At 56.9% G+C, this 15,949-nt stretch overlaps 1 protein-coding gene across 1 annotated transcript in view; it reads left to right on the plus strand.

Annotated features, from left to right (window-relative positions):
* The window catches only part of LOC116464057 (SH3 and multiple ankyrin repeat domains protein 1-like), a 25,509-nt gene extending 9,798 nt beyond the window's left edge, over positions 1-15,711 (plus strand). Inside the window, 3 exon segments of the mRNA XM_032147336.2 lie at positions 3,207-3,303; positions 6,041-9,131; positions 12,625-15,711. Of these exon segments, the coding sequence (XP_032003227.1) occupies positions 3,207-3,303; positions 6,041-9,131; positions 12,625-13,342 (3,906 nt within the window). The 3' untranslated portion in view covers positions 13,343-15,711.
* Positions 15,712-15,949: the final 238 nt, after the last annotated feature.

Here is a 15,949-nt window from a genome sequence, read left to right on the forward strand (position 1 = left end):
TCCCCATCACCCTGACCTTTCCCCATCACCCTGACCCCTCCGTTGATCCTTTGACTCCTCCACTGTCTCTCTTTTACCTCTTCTCTCACCCTGACCCCCACCCTGTCACCCTCACCCTTCCCCATCACTTTGATCCTCCTCTGTCACCTGACCCCTTCTCTGTCACATTGATCTCTTCACTGTCCCCCTGACCCTTCCCTGTCATCCTGACCTCTCCCCCATCACCCTGGTCCCTTCCCTGTCACTCTGACCCTTCCACTGTCACATCAACCCCTCCACTGTCACTCTGACCCCTGCCTCATCACCTTCACTCTCACCTGTCACCTGACCCTCGCCTCTCCCTCTGGCCCCCCCCCCCCGCCCCCCCACCCCCTGCCGGGGTTTCCCTTGCTTTCCTCCCCTCCTCCCAGCTGTCCTCTCCTGCCTGGACTCTGTTCTTGTTGTCCTCTCCAGCTCTGCTCCTCAGCAGTCCCCGTGTGCTTCCTGACTGGTCACATCCCCTTCTCCTGACTCTTCACACCCCTCCCATTTTATCTTAGGGTTTTTGAGCCACTCTGATCTCTTTTCTCCGATGCATCTTTAATCTCCTCCTTACTCGCTGGCTGGTCTAGGATAAGGCCCTTTTCTCTCTGATCCACAGCCTCTTTCATTATCATCCAAACGGGTATAATCCACCCTAACTCACAGGTGTGAGGATCCAGTGAGGACACATACAAAAACCAGCAGGCAAAATGGCTCACACAAGAGTGTCTCCTTCCGCTTGCCACTTCTCTACTGCCTTCATCTTTTGCAAGGTTCTGCCCTCTGATACCACACAGCTGCAGGACGGGACAGAAAGCCAAGCAGAGTATTGGGCTGTGGCTGAAGGAGATGGGGGAGGGGTTCAGAAAAACATTCAGCAAAGTGGAGAAGGATTGAGCAGGCTGAGAAGCGCTTAGAGAAGAGCAGCATGGCAGGAAATCCGTCAAAGCAGGGATGCCTTACACCTCCTGACGCCTGCTTGGAGCTGGCCCTGTGCTGTTTGATGGGGATGTTCAGAGGAACAGGCTGGGGTTCTGCCCTGGAGTTGCTCGCCACATCTTGTCAGGGTGTCTTCTGTTGCTTCCAATGAGTTCTTCCTTCTACAACTATTTATTGAGCACCTACTATACCCTGGACCTGCTGCTGGGCTCTCAAGGTATAAGAGTGAATCAGTCAAACAAAGTAACTTCCTTTAGAGAATTTACATTTGAAAGAGGAGACTAGCAGAATTGGGTTCTGCTGTACCTGAGGGGGAAAAAGCAAATAATGGTGGCTTGACCAAGAAAAATGCTTTTATCTCTCTCTTGTTAAAGAAATATGGGGGCCAGGCATGGTGGCTCACACCTGTAATCCCAGCACTTTGGGAGGCCGAGGTGGGTGGATCACCTGAGGTCAGGAGTTCAAGACCAGCCTGGGCAACATGGTGAACCCCTGTCTCTACTAAAAATACAAAAATTAGCTGGGTGTGGTGGTGGGCACTTATAGTCTCAGCTACTCAGGAGGCTGAGGCAGGAGAATCGCTTGAACCCAGGAGGTAGAGGTTGCAGTTAGCCAAGATAGTGCCATTGCACTTCAGCCTGGGTGACAGAGTGAGACTCCCATCTCAAAAAAAAAAAAAGAAAGAAAAAGTTTAAATTTTATGATTTTGTTGCTGCAAAGACCGATATTATCCAGGGTACAATTTTCTATTTTCTTTTTTTCTTTCACTTCTATTTTGAAAAGAAATTAAAACATTTCCCCTAAAAGCATCATGGGCCCTAGACACTGTAGGTGCGATGCCTGGGATACATCGGCCCTGCCCTCAGGGAGTTTCTAGGCTAGTGGAGGAAACAGACAGCAAGTAAACAAGATGGTTTCTGGGGAAGAGAGATGCTGTGAAGAAAATGGGACAGAGGGAAGTGCAGTCTGGGCAGGGGGCCGGGGAAGGTCTCGCCGCGGAGAACCTGGCGCTGAAAAGGAACTGTGGCAATAAGAGGGAAAGCTGTTGCCGAGAGAGCCAGGCCTTGCAGGTGCTCTCAAATGAGGGTAGACCTGGGGCTGACAGAGGAGAAGGAAGAGGTGGGAGTGGAGGCGGACCAAGGGAGCAAGTGCGAAATGGGGGCAGGGGGCTGGGGCTGTGGAAGGTCAAGCAGACGTGGTTCTCGCTGGAGTGGGTACCCGTGGGGTCAGGCTGGGCACCCCGGCTTTAGTGCTGCCTCGGACCTCCGTATCAGTCCATGGTGGGCTGTGGGCTGCTCCGGGAAGCAGGGACACATAATGGACTGGGCGAGTCCAGGACTCTGAATGAGGGTAATTCTTAAGGGCCGCAGGCAGGTGACACTCCCAGCAGTGGGGGAGGGATGGGATGCTGCATCCAAGGGGAGGGCAGCTGCAGGGGCACCAGCAGGGCCTGCCACAGAGGGTCTCATAGACCAGAGTTGGGAGTTCGGTCCCCTCTGATCTCCTCCTAACTGACATGGGATTTCGAGCAGGGAAAATAGCATGCTTTTTGAAAGATGCCTCTGACTCTTGTGTGGAAAACAGACCGGAACAGGGTGGGGGATCAAGGATGGCAGCAGGGAGATGAGAGAAGAGGCTGCTCCGTCCCGGAGAACACTGGTGGGGACCTAGACATGGGCAGTGGCTGGAGGAAGGAAGCAGAGCAAGTCCATGGAAAATCTGCTTTCTTCTCCTTTCTTTCTCCCTCCTGCCCAGACTCAAGGCTTTTCATTCCCCCCAGAATTCCCTTTCGGCTTCTTTTTTTTTTTTTTTGAGACAGAGTCTCGCTCTGTCGCCCAGGCTGGAGTGCAGTGGTGTGATCTTGGCTCACTGTAGCCTCCACCTCACGGGTTCAAGAGATTCTCAAGCCTCAGCCTCCCAAGTAGCTGGGATTACAGGTGCCCGCCACCATGCCTGGCTAATTTTTGTATTTTTAGTAGAGAGACGAGGTTTTGCCATGTTGGCCAGGCTGGTCTTGAACTCCTGACCTCAGGTGATCCGCCTGCCTCGGCCTCCCAAAGTGCTGGGATTTCAGGCGTGAGCCACATCGCCCGGCCTTCTTCCACCATCTTCACACTGCTCTCCCTTACGGCAGGGGCTTAGGGAAGGAATAGGGGGCAGCCGTATAGTGAAGCCACAAGCCTTTCTGTGCTGACTGATCTCTCTCTATCTTTTCTCTCTCTCCCCCTCTGACTGCCGCTCCAAAGTCGAGCTTCGATCCCCACCACCGTGCCCAGCCAAGTTACGAGCGTCCTTCTTTCCTGCCTCCAGGACCTGGGCTGATGCTCCGGCAAAAATCTATCGGTATGCCACCCAGAAGAGATGCGGGGGCTGGGGGAGGCCAGGAACGTGACAGTTTAGGAAAAGCAAGCGGACTTGGAAATGTTCTCTGCTTCCAGAGAGACCATAGTTTCATCAAATTGGGTTAAGAGTTCAGGCTTTGGAGATGGGTGAACTTGGCCATGAATCCTGGCTCCCCTCCTTCCCAGCTGTGTGAACTGGGGCAGGTGGCTTGACTTCTCTGGGCCTCTGGCTCTACATCTAGAGAATGGGGATGCAGTGAGCTAAAGCCCCCGCTACAGCTTTCTGGTTCTTCCTCTTATACCCAATTCGATCCATTCATTCATTTTACAAGTGTTTACCAAGCTCTCCCCACATGCTGGGAATTGTTCTAGAATGGGGATATGTCAGCGAATGAAACAGACTAAAGGTTCCTGCCCTCATGGGGCTTGCTTTATAGCAGGGGAAGACAGATAATGGATTATAAGGATGATAAGCAAGAAAATTATCTAGTATGTTAGCAGTTGTACATGCTATGGAAAACAAAAAAAAGAGTGGGCCGGGCGCGGTGGCTCACACCTGTAATCCCAGCACTTTGGGAGGCCAAGGCAGGCAGATCACGAGGTCAGGAGATCGAGACCATCCTGGTTAACACGGTGAAATCCCATCTGTACTAAAAATACAAAAAATTAGTCGGGTGTGGTGGCGGGTACTTGTAGTCCCAGCTACTCAGGAGGCTGAGGCAGGAGAATGGTGTGAAGCTGAGAGGCGGAGCTTGCAGTGAGCCGAGAACGTGCCACTGCACTCCAGCCTGGGCGACAGAGCAAGACTCCATCTCAAAAAAAAAAAAAAAAAGTGTGAAAAAAATAGTAGAGTAAGTAAGGTAAGAGAGATAGGGAGTGCTGGGTGGGGGGCGGGGCGCAGGTTTGAGCTAAAACCTAGACATGGGCCAGGCACAGTGGCTCACACATGTAATCCCAGCACTTTGGGAGGCCAAGGCAGGTGGATCACAAGGTCAGGAGTTCAAGACCAGCCTGACCAACATGATGAAACCCCATTTCTACTAAAAATACAAAAATTAGCCAAATGTGGTGGCATGTGCCTGTAATCCCAGCTACGCAGGAGGCTGAGGCAGGAGAATAGCTTGAACCCAAGAGGCAGAGGTTGCAGTGAGCCAAAATCGCACCATTGCACTCCAGCTTGGGCGACAGAGCAAGACTCCATCTCAAAAAAAAAAAAAAAAAAAAAAAAAAAACAGCAGCAACAACAACAAAAACACCTAGAGATGAAGTGGGGAATTGTGAGGCTCTCTGGGGTTAAGGCCTTCCAGGCAGAGCGAACCACCTCTGCAAAGGTCCTGAGGTCGGGCTGAGTCTGGTGCATTTATAGAACAGGGAGGAAGCCGAGTGAGCACTGGACATGAGGGCAGTGAGGGGACAAGGTCCCGATCCTGCAGGGTCTGGGGAGTCATGGTGAGGACTTGAACCTTTGCCCTGAGTGAGGTGAGTGCATGGCAGGGCTCTGAGCAGAGGAAGGACATGAGCTGACTTTGCTTTTAACAGAAACCCTCTGGCTGCTGTGAAGGGACTAGATTGAAGGGGATAAGCTGGGAAGCCGGGGGACCAAAGAGGAGGTGACAGCTATTGCTATCCAGATAGGAAATGATAGTGGCTGGCCCAGGGTGGTGACTCTGGAGGGGTGAGAAGGGATTGGATTCCGGATATGTTTTGAAACAACAGGATTTGCTGGTGGATTGGATGTGGGTGACGTGAGGAAGAAAGCTACTAAGGGTTGCTGCAAGGTTTTCGGTCTTAGCGCCTGAAAGGACAGAGCTGCTGTTTGCTGCGGTGGTGGGGGGTGACCATGGGCTAGGAGGAGTCTGTTGGGGAAGAGATCAGGAGCTTGGGTTGGAGCGTTTGGAGTCTGAGATGCCCGTGAGACAGCCAGCTGGGTGTGGGTATTTGAATATAGGAGCCCAGAGCTCAGGGCAGAGGATGGGGCCCCAGGCATAAACGTGGGCGTCGACAGCAGAAAGGCAGTGAATGAAGCTGGTCACTGGTTGAGAGGGAGTAGTCAGAGGTGAGAAGAGGGTCAAAGACTGAGCCTTGGCAGTGAAGTAAGCAAAGACAACTCCTGCACGCCTCCTGGAGGTGTTTTTCCCTGATTGGATTCAGCTTTCCCCAACTCCTGGCGTTCAGAGTCCACCAGTGTGAGTCTTGCACTCCCACTGAGTGTGGGGTCCACCTGGCTCTCACCGTTTACCTGACTTTTTTTTTTCTATAGATCCAATCCCTTTTATACTTTAGCCTCATCATAAGTGGTTCTCTCTGTAGAATCACAGCTTTGATGTGCTGGTTGCATTTCTTTCCTGCATGTACGTGAAAAGTAACATGCATCTATGCATAAACACGAGGGACTATCCCTTCTCAGCTCCAGCCACTTTTGCTGGCCCCAAACCGTTCACTGAGCCTTTGAACGGAATTAGAAAATGGCGCCCCCTCCTGGCATGGGGAGGAAGTTCCGCTGAATTTCAGTTTCCTCACCTTGCGGTTTGCAGTTGTGCAGTGCACAACCTGTACCTCTGTATGAAGCAGATTTGGGTTTACCCCAAATAGGGAAGAGCTGGGCGAGTCCACGTGAAGTTCCTGGCATATACGGGGTGCCACTCTTGTTATTAGTATTGTTGCGGTTCTATGGGATAGTGGATCAGGGAGACCCTCCCTGCCAGGGTCCCCCTCCTTTATCCTCTGTATCTCCTCAGGGGCGGCAGAAGATGACAGACCTTACCTAGCACCCCCAGCCATGAAATTCAGCCGCAGCCTGTCTGTGCCTGGTTCGGAAGACATTCCCCCACCACCCACCACGTCCCCACCGGAGCCTCCCTACAGCACACCTCCAGCCCCCTCCTCCTCAGGGCGCCTCACCCCCTCCCCTCGGGGAGGGCCCTTCAACCCCGGCTCTGGTGGCCCCCTCCCCGCCTCCTCCCCTGCATCCTTTGACGGGCCCTCCCCTCCCGACACTCGCGTGGGGAGCCGCGAGAAGAGCCTGTACCACAGTGGGCCCCTGCCCCCTGCCCACCACCACCCGCCCCACCACCACCACCACCATGCCCCGCCCCCTCAGCCCCACCACCACCACGCCCACCCCCCTCATCCTCCGGAGATGGAGACGGGCGGCTCTCCCGACGACCCTCCACCCCGCCTGGCTCTGGGGCCCCAGCCCAGCCTGCGAGGCTGGAGGGGCGGCGGGCCCAGCCCGACCCCGGGGGCCCCGTCCCCATCGCACCACGGCAGCGCGGGCGGGGGCGGCGGCTCCTCCCAGGGCCCGGCTCTGCGCTATTTCCAGCTGCCCCCTCGGGCGGCCAGCGCAGCCATGTACGTGCCCGCCCGCTCGGGCCGCGGCCGCAAGGGCCCGCTGGTCAAGCAGACCAAGGTGGAAGGCGAGCCCCAGAAGGGCGGCGGCCTCCCGCCCGCGCCGTCGCCCACGTCCCCGGCCTCCCCGCAGCCGCCGCCCGCAGTGGCCGCGCCCTCGGAGAAGAACTCCATCCCCATCCCCACCATCATCATCAAGGCCCCGTCCACCAGTAGCAGCGGCCGCAGCAGCCAGGGCAGCAGCACGGAGGCGGAGCCCCCCACCCAGCCCGAGCCCGCGGGAGGCGGCGGCGGCGGCTCCTCGCCCAGCCCCGCCCCGGCCATGTCACCCGTGCCCCCGTCCCCCTCGCCCGTGCCCACCCCCGCCTCGCCCAGCGGCCCGGCCACGCTGGACTTCACGAGCCAGTTCGGGGCCGCCCTGGTGGGGGCGGCCCGGAGGGAGGGGGGCTGGCAGAATGAGGCGCGCCGGCGCTCCACGCTGTTCCTCTCCACCGACGCGGGGGACGAGGACGGCGGGGACGGCGGGCTGGGCACAGGGGCGGCCCCGGGCCCGCGGCTGCGCCACTCCAAATCCATCGACGAGGGCATGTTCTCCGCCGAGCCCTACCTCCGACTGGAGTCTGCGGGCAGCGGCGCGGGCTACGGCGGCTACGGGGCGGGAAGCCGAGCCTACGGGGGTGGCGGGGGCAGCAGCGCCTTCACCAGCTTCCTGCCCCCGCGACCCCTGGTGCACCCGCTGACCGGCAAGGCCCTGGATCCCGCCTCCCCGCTGGGGCTGGCCCTGGCCGCCCGCGAGCGAGCGCTGAAGGAGTCCTCGGAGGGCGGCGGGGCCCCCCAGCCCCCTCCCAGGCCCCCATCGCCCCGCTACGAGGCCCCGCCACCCACCCCGCACCACCACTCGCCCCACGCCCACCACGAGCCAGTGCTGCGTCTCTGGGGGGCCTCCCCGCCAGACCCTGCGCGCCGGGAGCTGGGGTACAGGGCGGGGCTGGGCAGCCAGGAGAAGTCCCTTCCTGCCAGCCCGCCCGCCGCCCGGCGTTCCCTGCTACACCGCCTGCCGCCCACCGCTCCCGGGGTGGGGCCCCTCCTGCTGCAGCTGGGGACCGAGCCCCCGGCCCCGCACCCCGGAGTGAGCAAGCCCTGGAGGTCCGCAGCCCCCGAAGAACCCGAGCGGCTGCCGCTGCACGTGCGGTTCCTTGAGAACTGCCAGCCCCGGGCCCCTGCGACCAGCGGAAGGGGGCCCCCCTCGGAGGACGGGCCGGGGGTCCCGCCGCCCAGCCCACGCCGGTCCGTGCCCCCCTCCCCGACCTCCCCGAGGGCCAGCGAAGAGAACGGGCTGCCCCTGCTGGTCCTGCCGCCTCCCGCCCCCTCAGTGGATGTGGAAGATGGCGAATTCCTTTTCGTGGAACCGCTGCCTCCGCCTCTGGAATTCTCCAACAGCTTCGAAAAGCCGGAGTCGCCCCTCACGCCTGGGCCTCCCCACCCGCTGCCCGACCCACCTGCCCCGGCCACCCCGTTACCCCCTGTGCCACCCCCGGCTGTGGCCGCAGCCCCTCCCACCCTGGACTCCACCGCATCCAGCCTGACATCCTATGACAGCGAGGTGGCCACCCTGACCCAGGGGGCCTCCGCCGCTCCTGGGGACCCCCCTCCACCAGGCCCGCCTGCCCCAGCAGCACCGGCTCCCGCTGCCCCACAGCCTGGCCCGGACCCTCCGCCTGGCACGGATTCTGGCATCGAGGAGGTGGACAGTCGGAGCAGCAGTGACCACCCACTGGAGACCATTAGCAGCGCCTCCACGCTGAGCAGCCTATCTGCCGAAGGTGGTGGCAGCGCAGGGGGTGGGGGCGGGGCTGGGGCCGGTGTGGCCGGCGGGCCGGAGCTTCTGGACACCTACGTGGCCTACCTGGACGGCCAGGCCTTTGGGGGCAGCGGTACTCCCGGCCCGCCATACCCTCCTCAGCTCATGACTCCCTCTAAGCTCCGGGGCCGGGCGCTAGGAGCCAGCGGAGGCCTGCGGCCTGGCCCCAGTGGGGGACTCCGAGACCCTGTCACCCCCACCAGCCCCACCGTCTCGGTGACAGGGGCTGGAACCGATGGGCTGCTGGCCCTGCGTGCTTGTTCAGGACCCCCCACGGCAGGCGTGGGTGGGGGTCCGGTGGCTGTAGAGCCAGAAGTCCCACCAGTGCCCTTGCCGACGGCCTCCTCTCTGCCTCGGAAGCTGCTGCCTTGGGAGGAGGGCCCGGGCCCACCGCCACCACCTCTGCCCGGGCCCCTGGCCCAGCCTCAGGCCTCAGCCTTGGCCACAGTAAAAGCCAGCATCATCAGTGAACTCAGCTCCAAGCTTCAGCAGTTTGGGGGCTCCTCGGCAGCTGGCGGCGCTCTGCCCTGGGCCAGAGGAGGCAGTGGGGGAAGCGGAGACAGCCACCACGGGGGAGCCAGCTACATCCCGGAGAGGACCTCCTCCCTGCAGCGGCAGAGGTAAGTGGGGGCTGGTGGCCAACAAGGGAGGCCAGAGGTGTTGATGGCGTGGCTGTGTCCCTTTAGAGTCTCAGGGTGGCGGAAAGGAAACAGAAACCAGGTTGGCAGGAGTTTGCTCTCACCGAAGCATGCTTTCACAGATACTTTCTTTTTCTTTTTTTTTTTTCTTTTTTTGAGACGGAGTTTCACTCTTGTTGCCCAGGCTGGAGTGCAATGGCGTGATCTCGGCTCACCACAACCTCTACCTCCTGGGTTCAAGCGATTCTCCTGCCTCAGCCTCCCATGCCACCACACCCAGCTAATTTTGTATTTTTAGTAGAGACGGGGTTTCTCCATGTTGGTCAGGCTGGTCTCGAACTCCCAACCTCAGGTGATCCATCCGCCTCGGCCTCCCAAAGTGCTGGGATTACAGGCATGAGCCAACGTGCCTGGCTTTTTTTTTTTTTTTTTTTTTTTTTTAAGAAACAGGGTTTCACTCTGTCACCCGGCTGGAGTGCAGTGGTATAATCATAGCTCACTTGCAGCCTCAAACTCCTGGGCTCAAGCAATCCTCTGGGACTATAGGTGCATGCCACTATGCCTGGCCAATTTTTCTTTTCTTCTTCGTTTTTGTTTTTGAGATGGAGTCTCGCTCTATTGCCCAGGCTGGAGTGCAGTGGTGCAATCTCGGCTCACTGCAACTTCCGCCTCCCAGGTTCAAATGATTCTCGAGCCTCAGCCTCCTGAGTAGCTGGGATTATAGGTGCCCGCCAACACACCCGGCAAATTTTTGTATTTTTAGTAGAGATGAGGGGTTTTGCCATGTCGGCCAGGCTGGTCTTGAACTCCTGACCTAAGGTGATTCATCCCACCTGGGTCTCCCAAAGTGCTGAGATTACAGGCATGAGCCAGCATGCCTGGCCCTGGCGTTTTTCTTTAACTTTTTGTAGAGACAAGCTATGTTGCCCAGGCTAGTTTCAAACTCCTGGGCTCAAGTGATCCTCCTGCCTTGACCTCCCAAAGTGTGATTACAGGTGTAAGCCACTGAGTCCAGCCTTTAAATTTCCATGTATTTCAGTAGCTTCTGTTGTCTCCTCCCATCACCATGACAACCTACATCCCATGATGAACAAAAAGTTATTAACAGGCTGGGCATCGTGGTTTATGCCTGTAATCCCAGCACTTTGGGAGGCTGAGGCAAGCAGATCATGAGGTCAGAAGATCGAGACCATCCTGGCTAACATGGTGAAACCTCATCTCTATTAAAAAAATACAAAAAATTAGCCAGATGTGGTGGTGGGCACCTGTAGTCCTAGCTCCTCGGTAGGCTGAGGCAGGAGAATAACTTGAACCCGGGAGGCGGAGGTTGCAGTGAGCTCAGATTGCACCACTGTGTTCCAGCCTGGGCGACAGAGTGAGACTCCGTCTCAAAAAAAAAAAAAAAAAGTTATTAACAAAGGAGACTGGAGTGAGACCTGCTTATGTTTGTTTCCTTGGTGGGCTGTCACTTCTTTTTGACAGTCCCTGAAATCTGTGAGTCCGTTGAAGCCAGTGTGGTTCAAGGCAGGATGCAGTTATAGGTGTGGTTCTAGAGCCTGCCTTCTCGGCTTCCAATCCCAGCCCTGCACTTTCTACCTGGGTGATCTTAAGCAAATGAATCCACCTCTCTGTAGAAGGGGAATGGCCTAGTGCCAGCCCAAAGAGTTTTTGAGAGGATTTAATGTGGGCCATTGTTGTAACATGGGATGGGGGAAGAGGGGGCCTCGAACAAGAGCCCAGCAACTTCTACATGGGGAAATACGGGATGATGCAGATGCTTCCCAGAGCAGCCAGTTAGCTGCATCGCCACAGAATTCGAGCCCATTCGAGACCTTCTAGTCCTAGAGAAAGTAGAGTTACATTTCTGGTTCAGATACACAGAGGGTTGGGAGCAGTTTTTAAATATCCTTGTCCATCTACAGAGTTCACTTGAATTCTGTTTGAAGGTCTGCTATCCAAATGTGTCTGACCTTCAAATGTGGGTTCAGGGAGTGTATATTTGGGGCAACTTAAATCTATGCTCCCAGGTTGGAAAAAAAAAAAAGAAAGAAAGAAAAGAAAAAGGAGGCTGGGCACTGTGGCGTGCATCTGTAGTCCCAGCTACTCAGGAGGCTGAGGTGGGTAGATCACTTGAGCCTGGAAGGTTGAGGCTGCAGTGAGCTGATATTCACACCAAGGCACTGCAGCCTGGGGAACAAAGTGAGACCCTATCTCAAAAAAAAAAAAAAAAAAAGAGAAAGAAAAGAAAAGAAAAAGGAAGTGTATATTATCAGAGCAACTTGAATCAATGCTCCTAGGCTGTAAAAACAAACAAACAAACAAGTGTGGGTTTATTAGGCCTTTAAGATCTGAATGCAATTCCTTGACTATTCTTAAGTATTCTGGTTAGAGGAGAGGATTCTTTTTTTCTTTTTTTTTTTCCACTGCTTGTAGCAGCAATAGGAAGGATGCTTAATTCAGTCAACAATTGCATTAATTATTGATTCATGACCTGTGTGTGCAGAGTGCCCTTCTGGATGATGGGATCCCCTGCTGGACCGGCAAAGACTGTGCAACTCCACAGGGCTCATAGTCTAGGGACATAGGATTGGGGGCAGGGCAGTAAACAAAATAATTGCAACCATCCTAAAAAATAAAAGCTACCACAATGGGATGGTTGGAGAAGGTCTCTCACGTAACAGGCAAGATGGGCAGAGTAATGAAAGTGGAGAGGGAGCAGCTGCCCAGGGCAAGAGTGAGCCAGGCAGGGGGAGTGGCCAGTTCAAAGGCCCTGAGGTGGGACAGTGCTGGAGGGGAGGGAACTAAAGGGATGAGGGGAACCTTTTTCTCCCCTTGTTTCTTCTCTCTTTCATCTCCCTCTCTTCATCTCTCTCTCTCTGTGTCCCCTGTCCCTTCCATCTCTCTCCCCTGGATGCTCATCCTCTTTTTGTCTCTCTCTCATTGTCTCTCTATCTTTCACTCTGCTATGACTGGCCATAACCTGAAAGGCAGTATAGAATAGTGGTGAAGAGCTCAGATTTTGGTGCCATATAACCGGGCTCTGCCACTTCCTGTGTGTCCTTAGGCAAGTTATTTAACCTCTCTGTGCTGATAATAATAGTAACCTGCATCAGGGCTGTCGTGGGGATTAAACTGAGATGCAATCCTGTAAAGCACTTAGAACAATGCCTGGCACACGTGAGCATCAGTAAGCGGTGACAATTATTATTATTATCACTTAATGTCTCTTTTTATTTCATCTCTCTTAACTGTCGCCCTCTCCCTGTCCTCTCATCTTTCTCTCCCTTCATTTCTTTCCTCGACGGCCGTCTTACCCTTTGCTCCCTCCATTTCCTCCCGTCTCTCTCCCCCATCTCTCCCCCTACCCTTATGTCTCTCCTCCTCTCTCCCTATATCTTGACCTCTGCCTCTTTCTCACCCCTGCCCTTGCCCCTGAATCCCTGTCCTCCCCCACTGCCCCCTTGTCACATTCCAGACTCTCCGACGACTCCCAGTCCTCACTCCTCTCCAAGCCTGTCAGCAGCCTGTTTCAGAACTGGCCCAAACCACCTCTGCCGCCGCTCCCCACCGGAACAGGGGTCTCCCCTACAGCCGCTGCGGCCCCAGGGGCCACCTCACCCTCGGCCTCCTCCTCCTCCACGTCCACCCGCCACCTCCAGGGCGTGGAGTTCGAGATGCGGCCCCCTCTGCTCCGCCGGGCCCCCAGCCCCTCGCTGCTGCCTGCCTCGGAGCACAAGGTCAGCCCTGCGCCCAGGCCCTCGTCCCTGCCCATCCTGCCTTCTGGACCGCTCTACCCAGGCCTCTTTGACATCCGTGGCTCCCCAACTGGAGGGGCAGGAGGCTCGGCTGACCCCTTCGCCCCAGTCTTTGTGCCGCCACACCCGGGGATATCCGGGGGGCTCGGGGGAGCCTTGTCAGGGGCCTCGCGCTCCCTCTCACCAACCCGCCTGCTCTCGCTGCCCCCGGACAAGCCGTTTGGCGCTAAACCTCTGGGGTTCTGGACCAAGTTCGACGTGGCTGATTGGCTGGAGTGGCTGGGTTTGGCGGAGCACCGAGCCCAGTTCCTGGACCACGAGATCGATGGCTCCCACCTACCCGCCTTGACCAAGGAGGACTACGTAGATCTAGGTGTGACCAGGGTGGGCCACCGCATGAACATCGACCGGGCTCTCAAATTCTTCCTGGAGAGGTGATGGCTGGCCTGGACGGACCAGCCCCGTCCACAGAACTCTTGAGCCTGCTGGCCTCTTGACCTCTGACCCCTGACTGTCATTCTCTCCCCGGGCCAGGGACTCTGTTCAAACTGCACCCTGCCCTCGTCTCCCAAGGCCAGAGGTCACCAGGTGGCCCAATCCAGGCCGGACATTTGCACCTCACTGAAGAGGGGCAGCTGACACAAGTGTGTGTGTGTGAAGTGGGGAGCGGAGGGGGGATAGGAGAAATTACAGAGGGGAACTGAGAAGGAGGGAAGGGCCTATTCTGGGGGGAGGGGATAGACAGAGCCATAGAGGGTCAGCCCTGAGCCTGATTGGATGGGGACCGTCCCCCAGGCCGCAGGGGAAGGGGGTGCCCTCAGATTCCACCACCTGCCGCCCCTCTAACAACCCTTCCCACTCTCTCCAGGCCCCTCAGCTCTTCCCCCTTCCCCTCTCCCCAGCACACACAGCTGCCCCCCTCAGCCTCTTGCACGCTTCGTTGCACGCCTGCTCACCTCTCTCCCCTCCCCTCCCCGGGCTGCAATTTTGCACAAATTTGCCCTCTCGCTGTCTTGCACATTCTGCCTTTGCTTCTGGCTGGCGAGGCCCGCTCGAATACACTCTGCTCTCCTCGCACACGCTGCATTTCCTTTCTCACGCTCCATGCCTCCTGCTCCGATTCTCGCTGCTTACACACTTTTCCCCTACCAGGGCCCTCCTTTACACACTCCATTTCACATCTCCTCCTCCCCGCTCGCTCTGGACCCTTGTTGCAGACACACTTGGGACACATTTTCCCTCCCCCTCACAGACTCCATGCACATCATTCATTCTCTGGAGTGCCCTGCTCTTTGCTCAGCCCTTGCACACTTGCTATCTTATGCACCCCTCCTGACACACTCTTACCTCCATTTTCTTATGTTGAAGCACTTTCCCTTCTTATTCTTAAAAACCCCAGATTCTTCCACTTCCCACCTCTCCCCTCTCACTGTGACACTCCTAGCCCCCCACCCCCTGCCTTCCCTCTTGCCCCTTTTGCACCGTCACTTTTGGTCACACCTTTTGCACACTTGCCTCCCAGGAACTGTGTTTCTCTCACAAATGCTCATTCTCTTCTTCTTTGCCAGGCTCCCACTCCCTTGCCCCTTTATGTTTGAAATCTTTGCCCCTTTGCATTTTTGATTCTTTTGTGAACCCTCTTGCACACTTGCTTTTGCACGTGCCCCCCCCCCCCCCAGCATTTTCAATGCTCTCTGGAAGCCTTCTTTCTCCCCCTTAATAATGTTCTTGCACACCATGACGTGGCTGCACACCGCATCTTGTCTTTTCTACCTGGATGAGAGCTCTACCACTTCTTTCCTTTTGCACACTCATCTCATTCCATGCACTCTTGGGCTGTAACTGTCATTTCTTTTCCTGACACCGTTATTTTTTATTCCTGTTGACTAGCAGCTCTTGCGGCCATTCTCATTCAGATTCTCTTACCTCCTTAAGCTCTTTCACTTCCTGGTGAGAGAAGACGCTATGCACACCGGCTTCCTGCTCACCATGCTTCCACACTCGAGCCTCTTCCTGCCTCCAGCCCTCACCTTCCCTCACATCCTCCCTCTTCTGTCTTCCCTGGGCCATCTGTCCATCCCTTTTGCACGAAGATTCCCCTCTCCTAATCTGTCCACTCCAAGAAGCTCCCTCTCCCTCCAGCATGGCTGTTCCTTCCCGCACGCGTCCTCTCTCCGCTTATTCCCGGGGCTTGGGAATGTTAAGCCACCCCTCTCCCTGAAAAACCCCCTCCCCTGCTGTGGGTAAAGGGGGGAGGGCATTGCCCTCAGGTCCCCTCCCCATGTTCAGCTGCCAAAGAAGGGAGCTCCCCCTCCTTCCCCAAGCCCATTCCCCCTCTGCTGCCCCTACCCCCGAGAGGGGGTGGCGCTCCGTCCATGAGGGGAGGGGGCTGCAAGCCCCCTCCCCTCACCATGTCAGGGATCTGCGGGGAACCTCGTGGGAGGGTCGTGGGAGGGGGGAGGGGTGGTGAGGAGAGGGGCAGAGGCCGCGCTGGAACCCTACCCGCCCCCTCCCCCTTGTCGGATGCCCCCAGTCCGCAGGGGGCGTGCGCGGCGCCCGTCTATCAAGGGCTTGTTCATTCTGGATGGGTGCCGCGGGGTTGGGGAGGGTGTAGGGGGTGGGGGGGGGGAGGAGAGGTCGGGGTGGGGAGTGGGGAGGGACCGAATGCGGGGACAGCGCGGGGTGGAGAGGAGAGAAAAAGCAAAAAGAGGAACAATAACAAAAGAAGAAAATATAAAAAACAGAAAAAAAACCCACAAAACCCCAAGAACACACAAAAAAAATCCAGAAAAAAACCTGAACTAAAAGCCCGAGAATTGTCTTCCAAGGGGGGTGGGAGGGGAAGAGAAGGGGGGCGGATGAGGACGTCTGATTCTCGCTGAGACAGGGCTCGGCACGCGTTGAAAGCCCCGGTGCCCAGGTCTTCCCTTTCACGGGCCTTAGTTCATCCCTCAAGGGATTGGGACCCAGGCGTCCACGTACAGGGACTGGAGGAAGATTAGGGAGGCTGGATTATAACATGGGGGTTCATTCCTACCCCCCATC

The sequence above is a fragment of the Hylobates moloch genome, unplaced genomic scaffold (assembly GCF_009828535.3).
Source record: "Hylobates moloch isolate HMO894 unplaced genomic scaffold, HMol_V3 SCAFFOLD_151, whole genome shotgun sequence".
NCBI classification, from domain to species: Eukaryota; Metazoa; Chordata; class Mammalia; order Primates; family Hylobatidae; genus Hylobates; species Hylobates moloch.